General features: G+C 31.3%; 2 protein-coding genes across 2 annotated transcripts in view; both read left to right on the top strand.

The window, feature by feature from the left end:
• LOC117113732 (prominin-1-like) lies at positions 1-7441 on the top strand. Its single transcript, XM_033257175.1, has 9 exons — positions 1-442; positions 1192-1244; positions 1959-2167; positions 2939-3059; positions 4291-4357; positions 4940-5017; positions 5367-5608; positions 6135-6221; positions 7358-7441. Exons 1-9 carry the CDS (start codon positions 283-285, stop codon positions 7439-7441), a joined length of 1101 nt encoding a protein of 366 aa, XP_033113066.1. The 5' UTR covers positions 1-282.
• A 486-nt stretch (positions 7442-7927) lies between these two features.
• Positions 7928-18257, top strand: part of LOC117113716 — a 17295-nt gene continuing 6965 nt past the window's right edge. Inside the window, exons 1-11 of the mRNA XM_033257141.1 lie at positions 7928-7982; positions 11517-11640; positions 12616-12710; positions 12877-12961; positions 13841-13984; positions 15204-15293; positions 15898-15981; positions 16076-16129; positions 16229-16309; positions 16632-16700; positions 16868-16957. Coding sequence (XP_033113032.1) covers positions 7966-7982; positions 11517-11640; positions 12616-12710; positions 12877-12961; positions 13841-13984; positions 15204-15293; positions 15898-15981; positions 16076-16129; positions 16229-16309; positions 16632-16700; positions 16868-16957 — 933 coding nt within the window. The 5' untranslated portion in view covers positions 7928-7965. The remainder of the gene's footprint in view (positions 7983-11516; positions 11641-12615; positions 12711-12876; positions 12962-13840; positions 13985-15203; positions 15294-15897; positions 15982-16075; positions 16130-16228; positions 16310-16631; positions 16701-16867; positions 16958-18257) is intronic.

The following is an 18257-nucleotide window of genomic DNA, read 5'->3' as shown; positions in this document are numbered from 1 at the left end:
TGTCGATTGTTACTTCCAGAACAGATATAACTCTGTCAACAGAAGACCAGCTTACAAAGTAGCTTTGTCGATAGATTGATCCACCCGAAACTCTCTGGACAATAGCCTTACTCAAATAATTGTGTAGGCTTCTAAACTTAGATGCTATTCATTTGATATGCATTTGGATATGTTTCTGAAGTCATCCAAGCTGTACATTTTCTTTTAATAATATTGATAAGCACATTGCGGATAAGTTGATATATTTAAACTATTCTCCTAATTGACAATAAACCTCCGACAATGAATCGATCAGCTGATGGAACTGTTAATTATGTGTTCAGTGGGAATTTTGGAACCTATGAGTCGCATACTGCAGACGACAACTGGTTTGCATCACCTCTGTCGAATGCCGTGGCATTATTTTCCCGTTTTATTGTTAAGGACGAAAACATTCCATTGGGTAAGTCCATCATGCCTTCTCTAATTATGTCCTCATTCTTTGATAGATATGTGGTAAATGTGTTGTCCTTACCGGGATTTGAACCCAACCCCACATTCTGACCAAAATGCGACAACATTTAAATTTAATTAGAAGGCCTATAGATTCTCTGCCAAAAGTACATTATTCCTAAGAAATACATACTGGAAATAATTGTGGCAAATTCAAGATTTTTAATTTAACAAAGTGAAACCTTTCATAATATTCATTATCTGAGTTGGGGATGGATCTCCTCGACATTACTGAACATTTTAGTATAGGGCCTACCGAATTAAATTACTATTTATCTGTTGCCTTACATTCCTGTGTTTGTACTAGGCCTTTTAAAAAAGCACTGGCTATTAATAATTGAAAGTAGGAAAACACTGAACCCACGAACGTTGGAAGATGATGGCAAATAAGGTCTAACCAAACCCCATGAAACTTGTTTTCCTTTCCATCAGACAACCGAATAAATTCCATTCAGTATGATCTAGTTGGTAGTCCCATGTGAACACTTGCACTTAAAAGTATGGTTAGCTGGTCTCCAGAGGAAGACACTGAACAATGATGCATGTTTTTTCAAATAGTCTCAACGATGTTGTTTCAAATAATCATGGCTTTACATCAAATCAGTATAATAGTCTGACTTCGTGGTTCAGTACTTAGGTCTAATTATTAAATTTCAACATGATAATCATTAATCATTAAAGTTCGGTGTATCTTGACAGAACTGATACCCTTCGAGCTACAGAGGGAGTCTACAGACCAGGTCTTTGAAAAGGTGAGTGATTACCCATGAATGATACTTCCAAATTCGAGACACAAAACTATACGAATTGGTAGAGTTACACAATTCTTCTCGTTATTAGTGGTCTATAATCAAAATAAAATGTCATACAAAAACCTATTATTTTAAAGAACGAAATAAAACACAAAATTAAAGTTTGACTATGCATTATAACATTTTAGTCATTATGGCACTGCAAATATGGCTCACGCATATACCCTAAGAAGGGTCATTAGATTTAGATGGCAATGTAATATTCGAATATCAGTTTTGTAGAAAAAGTGCTCGAATAAAGGAACAATAATGTAAAATATTATTTTGTATGAAAAAGTGTCCCCTGTTGCAACTAAAGCCTCGACCTCTCGCTGTCAATGCTAATGTCATACGAAATTACACTGTTGTTCCTTTATTCGAACACTTTTTGACCATTATTTTGATTATTTATAGGCCTACCACAGCGCTCCGCAGGCAACACTGATTTTATAGGTTACTTTTGTGTGTGTGTAGGAGGAGGGTGGAGTGGGGGTGGGGAACTGAGGGTGTGTTTGTATGTGTTTTTTCATGTACGGCCCACTAGATTCAGTCAATACATACAATGAGAATGTGCAACCTCATTCTGCTCTGAGAGTATATCCAGTTCCTGCATGACAAATTATAAATGTAGTACGATTTAGCTCATAATTTTGTTTTTGATGTCTTCATTTGCAGGTTGTCGCTTTCGAGCAGCCAATTTTCATATTTTCCAGCTTTAGTATTATAGTCGCTATCGTAATTCCAATTGTTGCACTGTTTTATTGTTGCTGCCGGATGTTCGGAAAATGTGGAGGTCATAGGTCAGAACAGTATGTGGCAACATTAAATGACAGAAGTGGTGTTTTAATTGGCTTTAGCCTGTTTGTGTTCATCCTAGTGGCTTTGTAAGATTCACTCCATTCCTTCATAAATATATGTAATAGCATTATCTTTTCTTTTCCTTGTTTGATTTTGTATCATTTACTTGGTCGAAAGTAAATAAATTGCTTTAATCAGTTTATCATTGAAAGTAATTGATGAGAAATTATGTTTAATTAGATTTACTTTTATGAATTTGTAAAAATATCGTATTATTACTGTTTGATTATTATTGTATTAATATAATCTTAAATGTACTACCAATAGGCCTATATTGCTAATAATATTTTGTTATTTTCATTTTTATTTATTATATATTATTATGTGCTATTTGACAACTTGGTCATTTAAGAGCAGCGCACACTCATCGAAATATTAAACGAGCAAGGGATTGTAGACTTCCGGTATACTGCCCAATTAACAGCCCAATTAATTAATTAAGTGCTATATTGTAAGGCCTACCCCATTTCATGATGCGTGACCATTGTCAGTCTGTTCTTAATTTTTGCATTATGCTAATGAAATTATGTAGAGATTAAGCTACATAACGTCAATTCTCTGATAACTTATTATGCACCGTATAGGCCTATACTCGAATTTTTGAAGTGCCTTTTAAAAACAACTGCCAGAAAAAATAAATAGGCCTACATATTTAAGCATCAGCTTATGAATTGTGCTTTGAATTATGCTCACAAGAGCACTCAACTCGGTTGTTGTCAATAGCATAAAATAAGTTATTGCTAACCATTAAAAAGATTAAATGCTAAATTGCCATCGCATGGTACTTTGTGTTATAGGGCATCAGCTGGGATAATGGCCATGTCTAGTCATCGCCTTGGCTCTTGTTGGAATAAAATTGAAGAATCTGCAAAGAATTCGCATCATGATGTCAAGCTTTTCAACGACAACTTGTTCTTGGTTAGATGACTTTTTTACGGTTACAATATCATATGATACCGGTAGTAACTTTAGTGGTACTGTAAATAATGATGATAATAAACTTTTGAGAAAAAAAATGATGTATAAATAATCAAACATGAGTTCACATCCCGATGGGAACAATACGTTTATCATTTACCACCACAGGAAGCGTAACTCCATACTAAAGTTACTATCATAGGGCCTATACTGTTACGATTCATTTCATATTACGCAATCCTCTGAGAAAAAAACCATGTCCTAAAGGAAAAATCCAAGAGTATGTAACATTTGGCCTCATAGCTCAGTTGTTAGATCCGGTCTTGGGTTCAAATCCTGATGGGAACACGTTTTTCTCTTAAACAATTATAATGTATCTTGACCATGCATATTTATCATTTGTTCGGAAAACTCAACCTCGAATTAATGAGTAAGCCTACATTAGTTTCGAAAATTGCGCTCTCTAAACCGATCACACCATAACGATTTAGTGGTTATTAATAATTGTCCTTTTTTTTTATCGGAACAAATTGCGACGTAAACATTAGACAGTAAGCGAGCGAAGTGGGCGCACCCTATATTAATGATAATAATCGCCATAATATCATCGGCGTCATCTGCCTCATCATCATCATCGTCGTCATCCTTATCACTGGACCATTACCATTACCATTATCGAGGGCATCAATTGTTACAATTATTATTATTATTATTATTATTATTATTATTATTATTATTATTATTATTATTATTATTATTATTATTATTATTATTATTATCGTTATTATCATTATTATTGTTATTATTATATTATTATTATTATTATTATTATTATTGCTTACTAATACTATAATTATTAGGCGATTTTTAATAATACTTTAATAACAATAACTCGAGCTGTACGGTACTAATATCATCATCATCAGCAGCATCTTCATCATCATCATCATCATCATCCTTATTATTATATCAAAAAAGGGCGTTTATATTTGAATAAATACTGTATTCTCAATATCATTATTGTTAACTCTTTAAGTATATCATGGTCATACTCCAACCAATGTTCACTCTTAACTAAAAAATCATATGCGCGTTCTACCACACAGTCAAAAGGTTCGTAATAATTAAAAGCGTTTCTATAGTTTGGTGTAACTATAGCCACTGCCTAAAACAACTTCAACTTGAATTGAGCCAATAACAAACTCATTTAACCATATTTGCATACTTTTAGGCAATCAAGGAGCTAGGGATTGAAAATCGACAGACAGTATTTCACATGACGCAAGAGGCTCTTGATGGTAAATATATCAATAATTCTATTTTAAAATAGATATCCTTTATGATTTAACAATGGAACAATATGCTGTCACCTGATTTTATTTTTGAACTCATTTGTTTTACTATTATTGATATATTTATAGGCTAAGTTAGAATTCTTTTAAAAGTACGCACACGACATATTTACATTCCTACCAAGTTAAGGGTTTCAGAGGCTTATTTAATCCATTTTATTGATAGATAGTCTACTAATATGTAGAAAATATATACCTAACATGTTTTTTCTCTCCGACGAATTGTGTTTTTTCCTCTTTTTTTGGGGAAAACTGGGTGGGGGAAAGAAAATTATCTGGGGGGGACACCTTCCCCCCGGTTCCGCCACTGAATATAACTTAGATTTTATTTGAGAAACTAAAATACATCCTATTACACTTATTGTTTTTAATGTAGTCTGTGTTTTTTGTTAACCCTATACATATTCGTGAATGTAATCAAGTCAAGAAACATAATTTCAATAACGATCGACCGTACAGCAATAATGAAATGAAGCATCGAGTAATGACATTTTTATGTTCATTAATTTGTTATTATTTTTATATCAGACATAGGAGGTCAAGTAACGGAACCTGTGAATACTGATTTAGATTTCTTAGTGAATGTCATTAAAGATTTGAATACGAGTAAGTATTAGTTAGGCCAACAAAGGATAAACAATAAGCATTTAAGCCTGCTTTTCTTGATTTACGATGAGATGGTCGTACAACACTTGAGCTTGAACGCGGCAAGTTGATAAAGCTTATAGGATATGGTACAATTATTACTCATAAGAAATTGGATTTTCTCCCAATACTTTGAATTTTGTGTCAGTAGTCATTGAAGTAGCAAGAATTTAAGATTATAGGCCTAAATTAATTAGTATATTATATTGCTTGGGATACATAATGTACAGATTTATGGTTGGTTGTAAGATTTTACTGTAACATTATATGGAAGTTCTTACAAAACACTTCTCGTTTTTCGTCACTATAGCAATATTTTATACGCTCTCGGATGTGGAATTATTGGTTAACAGAATTGACACCAGTATGAAAGATTTAAAACAGATAGTTGAATATCTGCGGACCAAGCTGGGAATAATTATTATTGACTTGGGACAGTTAAGGAGAGAGTGTGTATATGAGGTACTACCAATTGAAGACTATGTGAAGGTATGCATGGATATCCCTGATGGAAGGGACCTATCGATAACAATAGATACGGGGAAAAAGGGGGTAAGTAATCCATGTATAGGTTTTTACTTGTTTTCCATGGCCTTTGGTAACGCTTTCCCAAAATACAATACAGTATATTCTGTAATTGGTTTTTTGATATATAGACTAAAAACTAGAATTTATTTAAGTATATATATATATTGGTTCTTTGATATATAGACTAAAAACTAGAATTTATTTAAGTATATATATATATTGGTTCTTTGATATATAGACTAAAAACTAGAATTTATTTAAGTATATATATATATATATATATATATATATATATATATTTCAATATCATTCATCATTATAATAGCAATGAGGAAATATAAATATATATATATACTTAAATAAATTCTAGTTTTTAGTCTATATATCAAAGAACCAATTACAGAATATACTGTATTGTATTTTGGGAAAGCGTTACCAAAGGCCATGGAAAACAAGTAAAAACCTATAGATACTTACAGAATCGCGTCCACCAACAGCCGCCTGGCTTTAATTGGATAATTTGACAGTTGTATTTGTTTTTATTACGCAGATACCTGATATAACTAGTTTTGTGGACTTCGTTAGAAGGCTCGTTCCCGAAGAAACATCAGATCTGGTCACAAGACTCACAGATGCGGTGAGATTTAAATGATAAGACAAACACTTACTAGGCCTATGTCTGGTTTTTCTCATTGCTATTATAATCATGACTGATATTAAAATTATAAAGCAAAAACACAGTTATATACAATTATATATAATACAATTATGAAGTTAAAAAAGAAATGAAAAATCACTCGACGCTACAGAGACTCGAACTAGCGATGCAGTGATTTTGGTTTCTCTCTAAATGCAAATGAGTGGAAATAGAGTGAAATAGTGCCTACAGTAACCACTCCTGATAGACTGAAATTGGAGTGATCACTGTAGGCACACTTTTCGAGTGAAATTCACTCTTAATTAAGAGAGTAGTGTGGTGTGTACGGTTCTAAACATATATATATCGAAACCCAATCATGCAGCGTCTGTGCATTGAGTTCGTCAACCTTGTGTAATTTACTGGTTGAGGACGAAAACTGTTCATGCATTGCACAGTAAATTTGAATTTAACCTAGCTGTAGCTATTTTGAAACGCTTTAGAAAACGCACATTTCGTTAAGATAAAAAGTTTATTTATTTTTTTATTAATTATTGAAAATATATATAGAATGACATCATATTTTAATATGTACGTCTCTAATGAGAAGAAATAAAACAACAAAATCAAGGCGAAAATCAGAACAAAAACAATAGTCTTTTTCGCTAAAGCGAGAAAAGCCAATAATTGAAAAGATAACGGGTACATATAAAGTATATATTCGTATTTAAAACTTATAAACCGACTTATATTTCGGGGCTAACATTTGTTTGTTACATAATTACTTGATTATATATTCTGGTTTTAAGTGAACATACGCCTCTGAAGTAGTGCGGGCGTTCACCAATAATGAATATTACTCTTTTAGTGTAAAATTATTATTTTACGATATTTTAATTGACATAAATAGGAACGATATATTTATACAAGATTTGTGGAGGCGTCTAGGCGGTAAAATCTTGCAAACATGTTGTCTTTACTCAAATTAGTATACATGACCATGTTTTGAATAACGATGCATTAAAATAATTTATAAAGTACCGGTATAATTACATAACACTGATTTTGCCCAGCTATAGAGGATAAACATAAGAAAACATTTTAAATTTGCTGTAAATGAATATGTTTAATTGTAGGGGAGTCGTGTGTTGTCTGAGATGGTCTTTGCCGTTGAAGATATGACGAGAGATGATGTAGAAGGTGATATAAAATACACATAAAATTAACTTATATTTACATATAAATATGTAATAAAGTTGAAACAATAAATATTAATGCTTGCGGTACAGTTGAAACAATAAATCGTAAATCCGTATGTATGGCTTATATATAAAAAATGTAGCATGGATTAAATATGAATAATTTATAAATTATAGTTACATAACATTCACTTTTGCCCAACTATAGAAGAAGATAAACATAAGAAAACATTTTTAATTTGCTGTAAATGAATATATCATATATATATATATATATATATATATGATATATATATAGAGGGATCTTATACACATCTAGATGTGTATAAGAGACAGTCCCTATATTGTATAAAACTCAATTTGGGTATAATCGAACGTATTAATACTGTACATGATAATGCTTTACTTATACAATAAAAAAAAAAATTTTGTCTTATGATTCAGAGTACTAAATTAAATGTGTTTGCTTTCAGGCTCGTAGTAAACTTAATACATTCACAAAAATGTACGTCGAGAAACTCTACCAGGCCTCTCCACGAGCAGCGATGTATAATAAACTAAGGTAATTCAGCAGAATTTAATTTAATTATGTCCATGCACTTTATTTTGTTTGGATTAATTATAAAATGCCAACTTCTACAGTCTCCGTCTTTTCCCCTAAGTGTACGTTCTTTTTCCTAATTTTTGTGTGTGTATAGTGAAGAGGACATGGACCGGTGACCCAGACGTACAAGTCCGTAGCTAATATTTCTTAAATTTACTTTAATGCCTCTTCGCCGAGTAGTCGTCTGATTTCTGCTCTTGGGCTGGCTTGCTTGGAGATTGTTATCTTAACCATCTTCTTTACGCCGATGATCTAGTACTTGTTAGCGATACTGTGAAAGGACTACAAAAATTGATTAATAAACTAGAATTATACCGTGATAAATGGAAACTTACTGTTAATATTAATAAATCTAAAATTGTTGTATTTAAAAAAGGAGGAAGACTCAGAAAAATTGAAAAATGGTATTACAAGAATCATCAATTACAAATTCAAACCACATACAATTATTTAGGTGTTATCTTTAATTCAAATGGATCATAGAACACAGCTATAGAACACAACTGCCAAAAAGCAAATCAATGTTTATTTTGTTTAAAATCATTTATTCACCGTAACTTAACATTCATACCAATCAGTACATGGAACTTTCTTTTTGACACCAAAATCCTCCCAATTTTAATTTACGGAAGCGAAATTTGGGGATTGTTCGATAATTCTAATATTGGAAAAACCCATATTAAATTTTGTAAATATTTATTAGAAGTTGGAAATAAAGCACCAAATGTCGATGTTATCTCGGAATTGAGGAGACTACCGCTTAAAATAAATTGTTTAATGACCGTTATTAGATTTTGGTTACACATTATTTCATTAAATCATGATAGATTTGTATTTAAATGCTATGAGTTTCAATTAGGGAAAGTAGAAACGAGAACTACTGGGCACTACAGGTTAAACAATTACTTTGTTCTAATGGATTTGGTTACATTTGGTTTCAACAGTTTGTGTACGACAAAACTTCTTTTCTGAATGAGTTTAAGTTGCGTCTTTGTGATATTGAAAAAAAAAATTGTATCGAGAAATTTAGTTTACATTCCAGACTAAGGTTATTCACTCTGTATAAAAAAGAAATAAGTTTAAGCTATCATTATACATAATGTTAGTAATTTAAAACACAGACGGTTATTGACAAAGCTAAGATTAGGTATACTGGAACTTGAGATTGAAAAGGGGAGGTAGGAAAATATTGATAGAGACAAAAGAATCTGCATGATATGCAATAACATTATTATTGAAGATGAATTTCACTTTATTTTGCAATGCCCATATTATTCTGAGTTAAGGAGCAAATATATTCCAAAATTTATTTACTTATATCCATCTATTAACAAGCTTTGTCTATTATTTTCAAATACAAAATATATTAATAATTTAGCAAAATACGTCTACTTTGAGTTTGAAAAGAGAAATAAGTGTATTATGTTACAATAAATAGTTTAGTATTAGGGCCAATGGCCCATGTACTTGAATAAATTCCCTGAATAGGGAAAGAAAATATTCGTTGTACAATATGTTCCAATTTACTTCTCGTGCTGGCCAAATGCCTAAACTTTTCGACATCATTTACGATGTTCAGTGTCATCTAAGGATTTCTTAAAGGATTGTGAATTATTTTTAGAACATGAAGTCCAGAGGGTGCTTGTAGGGAATAATTCTCTTGTGGTGGTCAGAAGAGAACTGAAGCATTACATAATATCCATGATGAATTTCATCATTTTGGTAGTTTTTATGCAAACATTGATTCGTTCATAAATGAGGTTAGGCCGAACACGTTCGGCCAGCTCCAATCACGAATTTGTTTCACAGATACACACTCAAGCTAATATGTTTAGTGTCAAGATTTAAAACTTGATTTTATTTTAAAGGTAGGTTAGGTAAACACACATACCAACCATCCTCCTCAAAGGTGTGGAGAAATGCATTTTGTTCCTCTTTCTCACCTAATATATATCTTTATTCTTTTCTACTCCTCTTCCACAGTTTTCATTCCTTACACATTGAACTCTCCGTTTCTGTCATCATCCACTTTCTCTCCGTTTTCTACTTCTATACTTCCTCCACTTTTATTGTTCATGTTTGTTCTTCACATTCAACTTCTCCGACATTATTTATCCGAAACTTTCACATTTGTAATTCACATCATTTTTCCCTATTTAATAATCCTTCTTTTACCTTTTTGTTATTTTGACTGTAATTTTATTGCTTCTTACTTCTTATCACGTCATTTTAATCAACCATGGAATCTGGAAGAGCTAATCCTTTTCGATTTTAAACTTGGGATGCAACTGTTTTGCATTAGGAAATTTTTATTCAATTAATTATGGTGGTAGTTATTAATTTTTGTGACGAACTAGGCTGTGTTTTGTGTGTGGACGAACTAGGCTGTGTTGTGTGTGTGTGTGTGTGTGTGTGCGGACAACTGAATTTCCTTTAACTGTTGTAACATTTTTGTATTTTTCTTCACATCCAACAGCAAGTACACTCGCCACTTACAGGATAAAACGATGCTTTATAAACTAAGTCTTATTGAGGCTTAGGGAGTGGAGTTGTATTTGGTTGTGAGAAGGGGTCCTGCTGTGACAGGAATTGAACCCAGCACCCTATGATTCGAATGAAATCATCCTATATCCACTAATCTTTTCAACTACATTTATATTTACTTTATCCACATCTCCAAATGTTAAAATACTAAACTGGTATATGGTGTGTGTGTGTTGGTGTTTTTTTCTATATCACTTTTATTCATCAAAAATATACATCAACACACATTAAAATTCATATGAAATGGAGTGAATAAAAGAAAACGAAAAACCCCAGACTTGTAGAATTAAGAACACGCAGGGGTAACACAAAACAAAAACATCACAAACAAATTCGGACATCAAAAACGAGGGAAAAAAAAATAAAGAACAAAAAGACAGAGAGGCGGGTTTATTCAGGTGGGTTCATTTCTGGCGTAATAAATGCTATAAGATAAAACTAAGGCAATTTTGGAAATTTTGTCTTTAAAATGCTTAAATGATATAGGACAGTTAATAGATTTATGGATAGTTTTATCCCACCCCCTGCCCCACAAAATCTACTGGAAGCAACATCATTCTCAGCATAATATTCTATTAATGTTCTATTCCAGTGGAATTACGGAACATTTTTTTCTAACCTGGTTGGGAAATGTTTTTTATGATCACGCGATAACATGTGTTTTGTAGTGTCACAACATATACAGTGAAATTAAGGGACGTTATTTGAATATACACGTATCCATTTTACACCAAAAAAAAAAAAGTATCCATTTTACAGCAAAAAAAAAAAAAAAAAAAAAAAAAAACGCCTCTCGAATAAACGCTTTATTAAAGATTCTTCTAAACTATAAATGCCCTCTGGGGCTTTTATTTCAATAAATGCACTCACAGCACACCACTCCAATTGCAGTTCAAAATATTGCATATAGAATGTAAAAAATAACAGTTATTATTGTGTATTTTTTAGGACTGGTGTTTGTGCAGTGTTCTTTTCCGTGTTTTTTTTTGTTGCGTCTTCTTTACTTTTCTTTGCTTCGGCAAGCGTAAGCAATTTTTGTGAGCCCTTTACCGACTCTTCTGTATTTGAAAAGGTAAGCTCTATTACTATTATTACTACTACCACCACCACCACCACTACAACTACAGTACCTGTTATTAATAATAATAATACTAGTACCAACAATAACATAATTATAGTTAATATAATAAAGTTAATTTTTAATGATAAAGATTTTAATTCCAATTTCCGGAGATGGAAACGATAATGATATATGCTTGAAACTAACAGTATTATTATTAGTATATAAATGAATTGTGTGCATCAACTCTTTTGAATGTGCATCCTGTATGAATTATCATCAGCAACCGCAAAATCAGCATTTTAACAATGCTTGACTTAAGACGAAATGCTTGACTTAAGACCTACTGGTGCAGGGATTAACTTCATCAACTAGTAACGTTGTACCAAAATTATAATCAAATGACCTATTTTTCTGTTTAAGCGTTGATGCCATTGACACGAGATAATTAAGGCCTACCAGTACCATGAGAAGAGCCCCTTATAAACGTCATTCAAACGATATTAATATTCATATATTTATAGAATGTATATGTTTTGTAATTGAAATTGAGATTTTGAAAACTTGTAAAAATCCTAAAATGCACATTGTCGTTACATGCTTTGATTACGTTGATCAAATTACAAATTAGAACATGAAATATCAGCAAATGAAACCTTAATTCTGTCTTTGAGTGTGTTTGTGTTCCATACTTCGAAAGTTTATTACCCTATTCATTGTATACATTCATATTGGCAGAGGTTTAGCGATAAATTAGTATTCCACCCATGCATTTTAACATCTCTAGAGGTACCAATTTTAAATTCATCCCACAGAACGCATGCTAAACTTTTGCAATAACTGTATTGCATGATTTGATATTGAGATTACATGTAAGAACAACATCGCGTTATTCATTTCATCTTTTATTTCAGAATTTCATATCCATAGAATAACAAATTCATGACGAATATTTGATATAGTGACATACATATTAAATCATTTCAGGTATTTGATAATCCAGAGTATTGGAAAGATGGCATTACACCAGTGGAAGAGATACTTCAGTACAATAATTTTTCCACAGCCAAGTCTATTATTCAGTTAGTAATTTGTTACCTCTTTCAGCTCTAAATAATATGGTAGTGAATTTAGTAGGCCGTGACATAATTGTGCTTAATACCCATTGTATTCAAAAGTACATATTTAAGAAGGTATTCGTATGTAGGCCAATTATTGGTATTAAGATAGGTATTGTGTGTCTTACAGAGCCTGTGATATGAATGAAGATGTCTTTACAGCAATCAATATGAAAATTACTAACGATCTTTATCCGGATATAAATACGTTTAAGGTAAAGAATATTTGTATTTCAATTTTAAACAAACATTAAAGATTTTACAAAAGTTAAAACGGAGAATGAATGAATGATTGGCGAATGTTCGGTATGAATTCTTAAAAATTTTGACATTTACAAATAGTATAATAATTTAAAAAAATATTCTTGAAATTATATTTTATACATCATTTTAAAAGATATGTACAAAATAGACTTAGTAATTCTGGTTGTAAAACAGATCATAATGATTATTGACATAATGAGGACTGATGTTGAAATTATAGAGTTAAAAAGAATCATTACAAAATCTTTAAATTAAAATTTTCATGAAAAGATAAAAAAAATAAAACATACAAAATCAGTAATTCAATTAAAGACGGTTGTTGTTTTTATTTACTATCTATTGTTATTTTTGTTATTATTATTGTTATTGTTGTTGATTCTGTTATTCTCATTGTCATTGTTATGACACTCGGCCTGACAGAAAGAGGTTGCAGGTTTAGATTCCAGAATGAAACTTTTCGCTGAAGGGCTCTCGGCCAGCGTCATACCTCTTAGACCACAAAGGCCCGTACGATATCGTAACACTAGTCTCTCCATCTTTATACAACTTGAGGGCTCATACATGGAGCCAATTTTTAAGCTATGTAAGTAGCTTATGTAACCATATAAATCTCATTTTGTGAACCCTAATTAATGCTAACTAAAACTAATATCTAAGAATTTTAAATTATGGTTCTTCTTTTAAAAAAATCATTGTTCTTAAAGATAATATTTTTGATAAATTTTAATTTCCTACTATTTAATATTTTTAAACTAGCTTCTGTGTAATGAGAACACTGATGTTCCTTGTTGGGGATGAATAAACACTTTGAATCTTGAATTTTTATTTAGTATTTTAATACGACAAGCATAATTAGTACAGCAGTTCACAAGTCAATTGAGCATATATTGACACAAGATGCAAATGTTCTTCTACCCGATGAGTTACCACACCAGCGGCCATCAACATTTAGTATGATGTCCTTTGTCCAGGAGGTCAGTTCTGTATTTCTCTTAATATGATGTAATGTATTGTAAGGTAATGTAATGTAAGGTAATGTAATGTGATGTAATGTAATATGATATAGTATAATATGATATATGATGTGATATGATAATAGTATATGATTTGATATGATATGGTATGGTTTGGTATAATATGATATGATATGACATACGGTATATGATATGATATGATTATATATGTGATATGATATATGATGTAAGTGTAATAATAATGGGCCTAGTAGTAAATAATTATATTTTATATTCAAGAAGAAGAATTAAGAAACTATATGGAATACGTGCAAAAGTTTGTATGTATAAAATAATAATAGTATTGTAATAACAGTAACGATAATGATGATAATGATACTGTAATAATAATGATGACGACGACGACGACAACGACGAGTAGAGTTGTATAGCTCAGAGTGGTTAAGATGCTTGCCTTTTAACCCAGGGTCCTGGGTTCTGCTCCAGCGACAACATGACTCTTTCTCACGATTAAACAAAACTCTCATAAAGAAACTTGGTTTATGAAAATACGAAGGAAAAATTAATGATAATATTTATAGTAGTATAAACTACTCGGACTAAAGGGGAATATCTTTTGGGTTATTTTCTCCTTAACGTCGTTTTTTTTAATTGTTCTCTAATTTCTCCATTGTCTTAAGGTAGGTTGTGTAACATAGTATTAATAATAATAATAATAATAATAATAATGATATTAATAATAATAATAATAATAATAATAATAATAATAATAATGATGATGCAATTAACTAATTTGATAAATCAATGTTAATATTATTGAGCAATAATTGTTATGTATGAGAATATATTATTACTATTATTATCAATTATTTATAGTAGTATAAACTACTTGGACTTAAGTGTGTGTTATTTTCTCCTAACGTCGTTTTTTTAATTATTCTCTAATTTCTTCATTGTCTTAAGGTAGGTTGTGTAACATAGTATTAATAATAATAATAATAATAATAATAATAATAATAATAATAATAATAATATTAATAATAATAATAATAATAATAATAATGCAATTAACTAATTTGATAAATCAATGTTGATATTATTGAGCAATAATAGTTATGTATGAGAATATATTATTACTATTATTATCAATTATGCACAGCGTATTATTATTATTATTGTTATTTATTATCATTATTAGTTCCCTCTCTTACATCTATAGGTGTCATCAGAGCTGAAGTCGTTGCCTTTAATGGATTACGCTAGAACATTAAAATTAGATGCGGATATCCTAATGACGTCGGGCAATGAAGTAAGCCCTTAAGAAACAATATATATTTTAGCACGATTTTTAGAATATTTGTTAATGAATTTTTTATATGCTTTATAAATGCCTATACCAAAGTCGATACTTACGCTGTTATACAGGAAGTGTAGTGCTGTTTTTTTTTTTATTTAGTGTTAAACTATAGGATGACTAGGCTGGAGAAATAAATATTACCAAATAACCCGTTAAAAGCATAAGTTATAGTTATCATTCTTAAAACAGCATATTGTTTCCGTCTATTTACAGAATTTTTGTGCGCATAGGAAAGTAATATAGGTTGGGCAATACAGCCTATTGGTTGAATGAAAATTAAAAGAAAGAGAGAAAGGCACGAGTTATATAAAAAAATTACGGATACTCATGTACAAATAGCAAATCAAAATATGAAATAGACTTAAAATTACAAGATAATATAAAGATTTACAGCATATTTTTTACAAAGTCACACACAAAACTTGAACTGAAGAAGGTTATAAAACATCAGACTGGAAATAAACAGCCATATACGAAAAAAAAATATTGCAGAATTAGGCTTTGCACTACTACAAATATTTATATAATTCACATTTTTAATTTAATCATTTTTAAGAATCTGACTACGAAGTTGCGAGCCGTATCCAACACTTTGAAAGATTTACATCTTCAAAAATTACAACCAACGCTGATGTTGTCGGTGAGTATATATTTCCTTACCATTAGGAGTGTTCAATTATAACTATTTTTTTTCCCAGTTACCATGGCGGTTTCTTTTTCATACAACAATATAGGAACAACTGGTACAAGAAATTGAACAACTAGAAGCACATGTCGATGTTGTTGGGGTAAGACATTTACTTATTCAAATTAATTTTTATATCAATAGATGTTCAACCTATCAATGGTATCGTCAATTATTAATTATTATAATTTTTCCAATAAAGGACTCGACGGGAACACTATATGAAAATATGGATAAAATCCTTAATTACATGGCTGATGGTGCAATGCCAGCATTTAATCAGGTAGGTTGACTGTAATACCATAATTCCGATAGGCCTACTACAATGCCGAATATATTTAATTAAATATCAAATCGTAATATTTGAATATTGATAGTAAAAATTTACGGACAAAACTTTTACAGACAAAACTTTTAGCTAAAAATATCAACTGAGCGCAAAGTTTCGCTCACGCAGTGAACTATACCAGGTGACAATACAAATGAAATAAAATCTCTTATATACATGGAAGACAATGAAGGTGGATACTCCAAGCAAGACAATATAGCAAAATAAGCTTGACTAGATTCATTAGTAAAAACTTTCACATTTTCCATTGCTGCAGTCTTTAGGTTCATATACGAAGCGCGTGACGTCATACCCACGTGACTACACTTCATTTACGAGGAGCAAAGTAAGTGCCTTTTAAATTACTAAAAATCAGTCTTATCAACCGTACATTTATGATAAGTGATGGATGTGTACGGTAATTTCAATGCGAAATAAATTAATAAAGATTGTGTATGTTTCTGGCTAAACTCATATTTTATAGGCCTTTGCTAAAATGTCTTCTTTAATTAGATGGAAAATGACGTCGGTTACTGTAAACCGATCAGTGAAGTTTACCATTCGATCGTCGCTGCCCCTTGTGTCTATTGCCACGGTGCCTTGGTGAGTACTGTATTTCATGTAATCTATTAACAAAGTCATCACATGTAGACTAGAAAAAAAATCTGAAAAAATGAGTTAGGAGGAGTGGAATGTTAGAAGCAATCCACATAGCCAGATATCCTAATTAATCCCTTCTGGTCACCCTAAGCCCTGTTGACACTTGATTTTACTCCTTGTATACAAATGGCGGCCATTTTGAAAAATTTATCTAAAATGTGCATAAAATTGAAACTAAATAAGCTACAGATATGTTGATGATGTTGATGTCTAAACTCATAATTTATAGACAGGCAACAAACTAGACATATAAAAACTACTGTCACTCAAGCCAGAATGGAACATAATTAAAAAATAGGTGTTTATTTGTTTAAAAATTATCGCAAAATATACTTGCTTAAAATGTACATAAAATAAGAACGAGTAGGCCTATATAAGCTAGTTTTCTATGTAATCCAGATATATTTTGGTGCAAAAATAGATCTTATTAACTAATTTTATCATTTTTACTTCGCTGAATTCAAAAAAGTTAGGTGCCATTTTTTTCCCAACGTCATCGGCCGCCATTTTGAATTTCAAGATGGCTGATGCACTACATAAAACATGGTCATATGGAAAGGGAATTATACACTGATCATTTATTGTCATTACACCTAAACAACATTATACATATTTACAGCGATATAGACCAATATATAAAGTCACATGACACAAAAGGTCAAAAATTCAAACTTACCAAAAGTTGTCGTGTTTGGTATTATTTGAAAGCTCTGCCAATGATGAGTTATGTTTTCCGGTATATACATATCAGAAACTGTAGTTTTTCATATATTGTCCTGTAAATCTAATTATCAAATAGAACAAAATCCCACAAACACACTCATTTATTAGAAGGGGTCAGTCCAACTACGACCCATCCTTTTACTATGAAGGTTTGACCAGATATGTACACCTGTGTGCTTTCTGGGGAAATGCTTAGTTCCTCCGAGTCCAAATGAACCCAGGATAGGCCAGGGGCCCCACTCTTACTTCATGGTGGCCAAGGCAAATACAGTATGTTGTGTTTTCTTACCGGTACTTATTGATGATTATACATACATGAACAATGGTACCGCATGTTATGTGCTGTATAATATATTTGATTGGCTGATTGATTTGTTATAACATTAATAGGCATGGTCCTCCCAGTGGTGCAACGACGAGTCGTGGGTCCTGGGCCGAAACAATGTTAGGAGCACCATGCATATCAGTAAAATTTTTTGCTCACGAAGTGACACCAGGGTGGGTAATCCCCTAGAGATAA

This window comes from Anneissia japonica, unplaced genomic scaffold (assembly GCF_011630105.1).
Source record: "Anneissia japonica isolate Jap-2015-1 unplaced genomic scaffold, ASM1163010v1 scaffold718_len1063573_cov188, whole genome shotgun sequence".
Classification (NCBI taxonomy): Eukaryota; Metazoa; Echinodermata; class Crinoidea; order Comatulida; family Comatulidae; genus Anneissia; species Anneissia japonica.
Note: the sequence above shows the minus strand (reverse complement) of the source record. Positions and strands in the feature narration are given on the sequence as shown.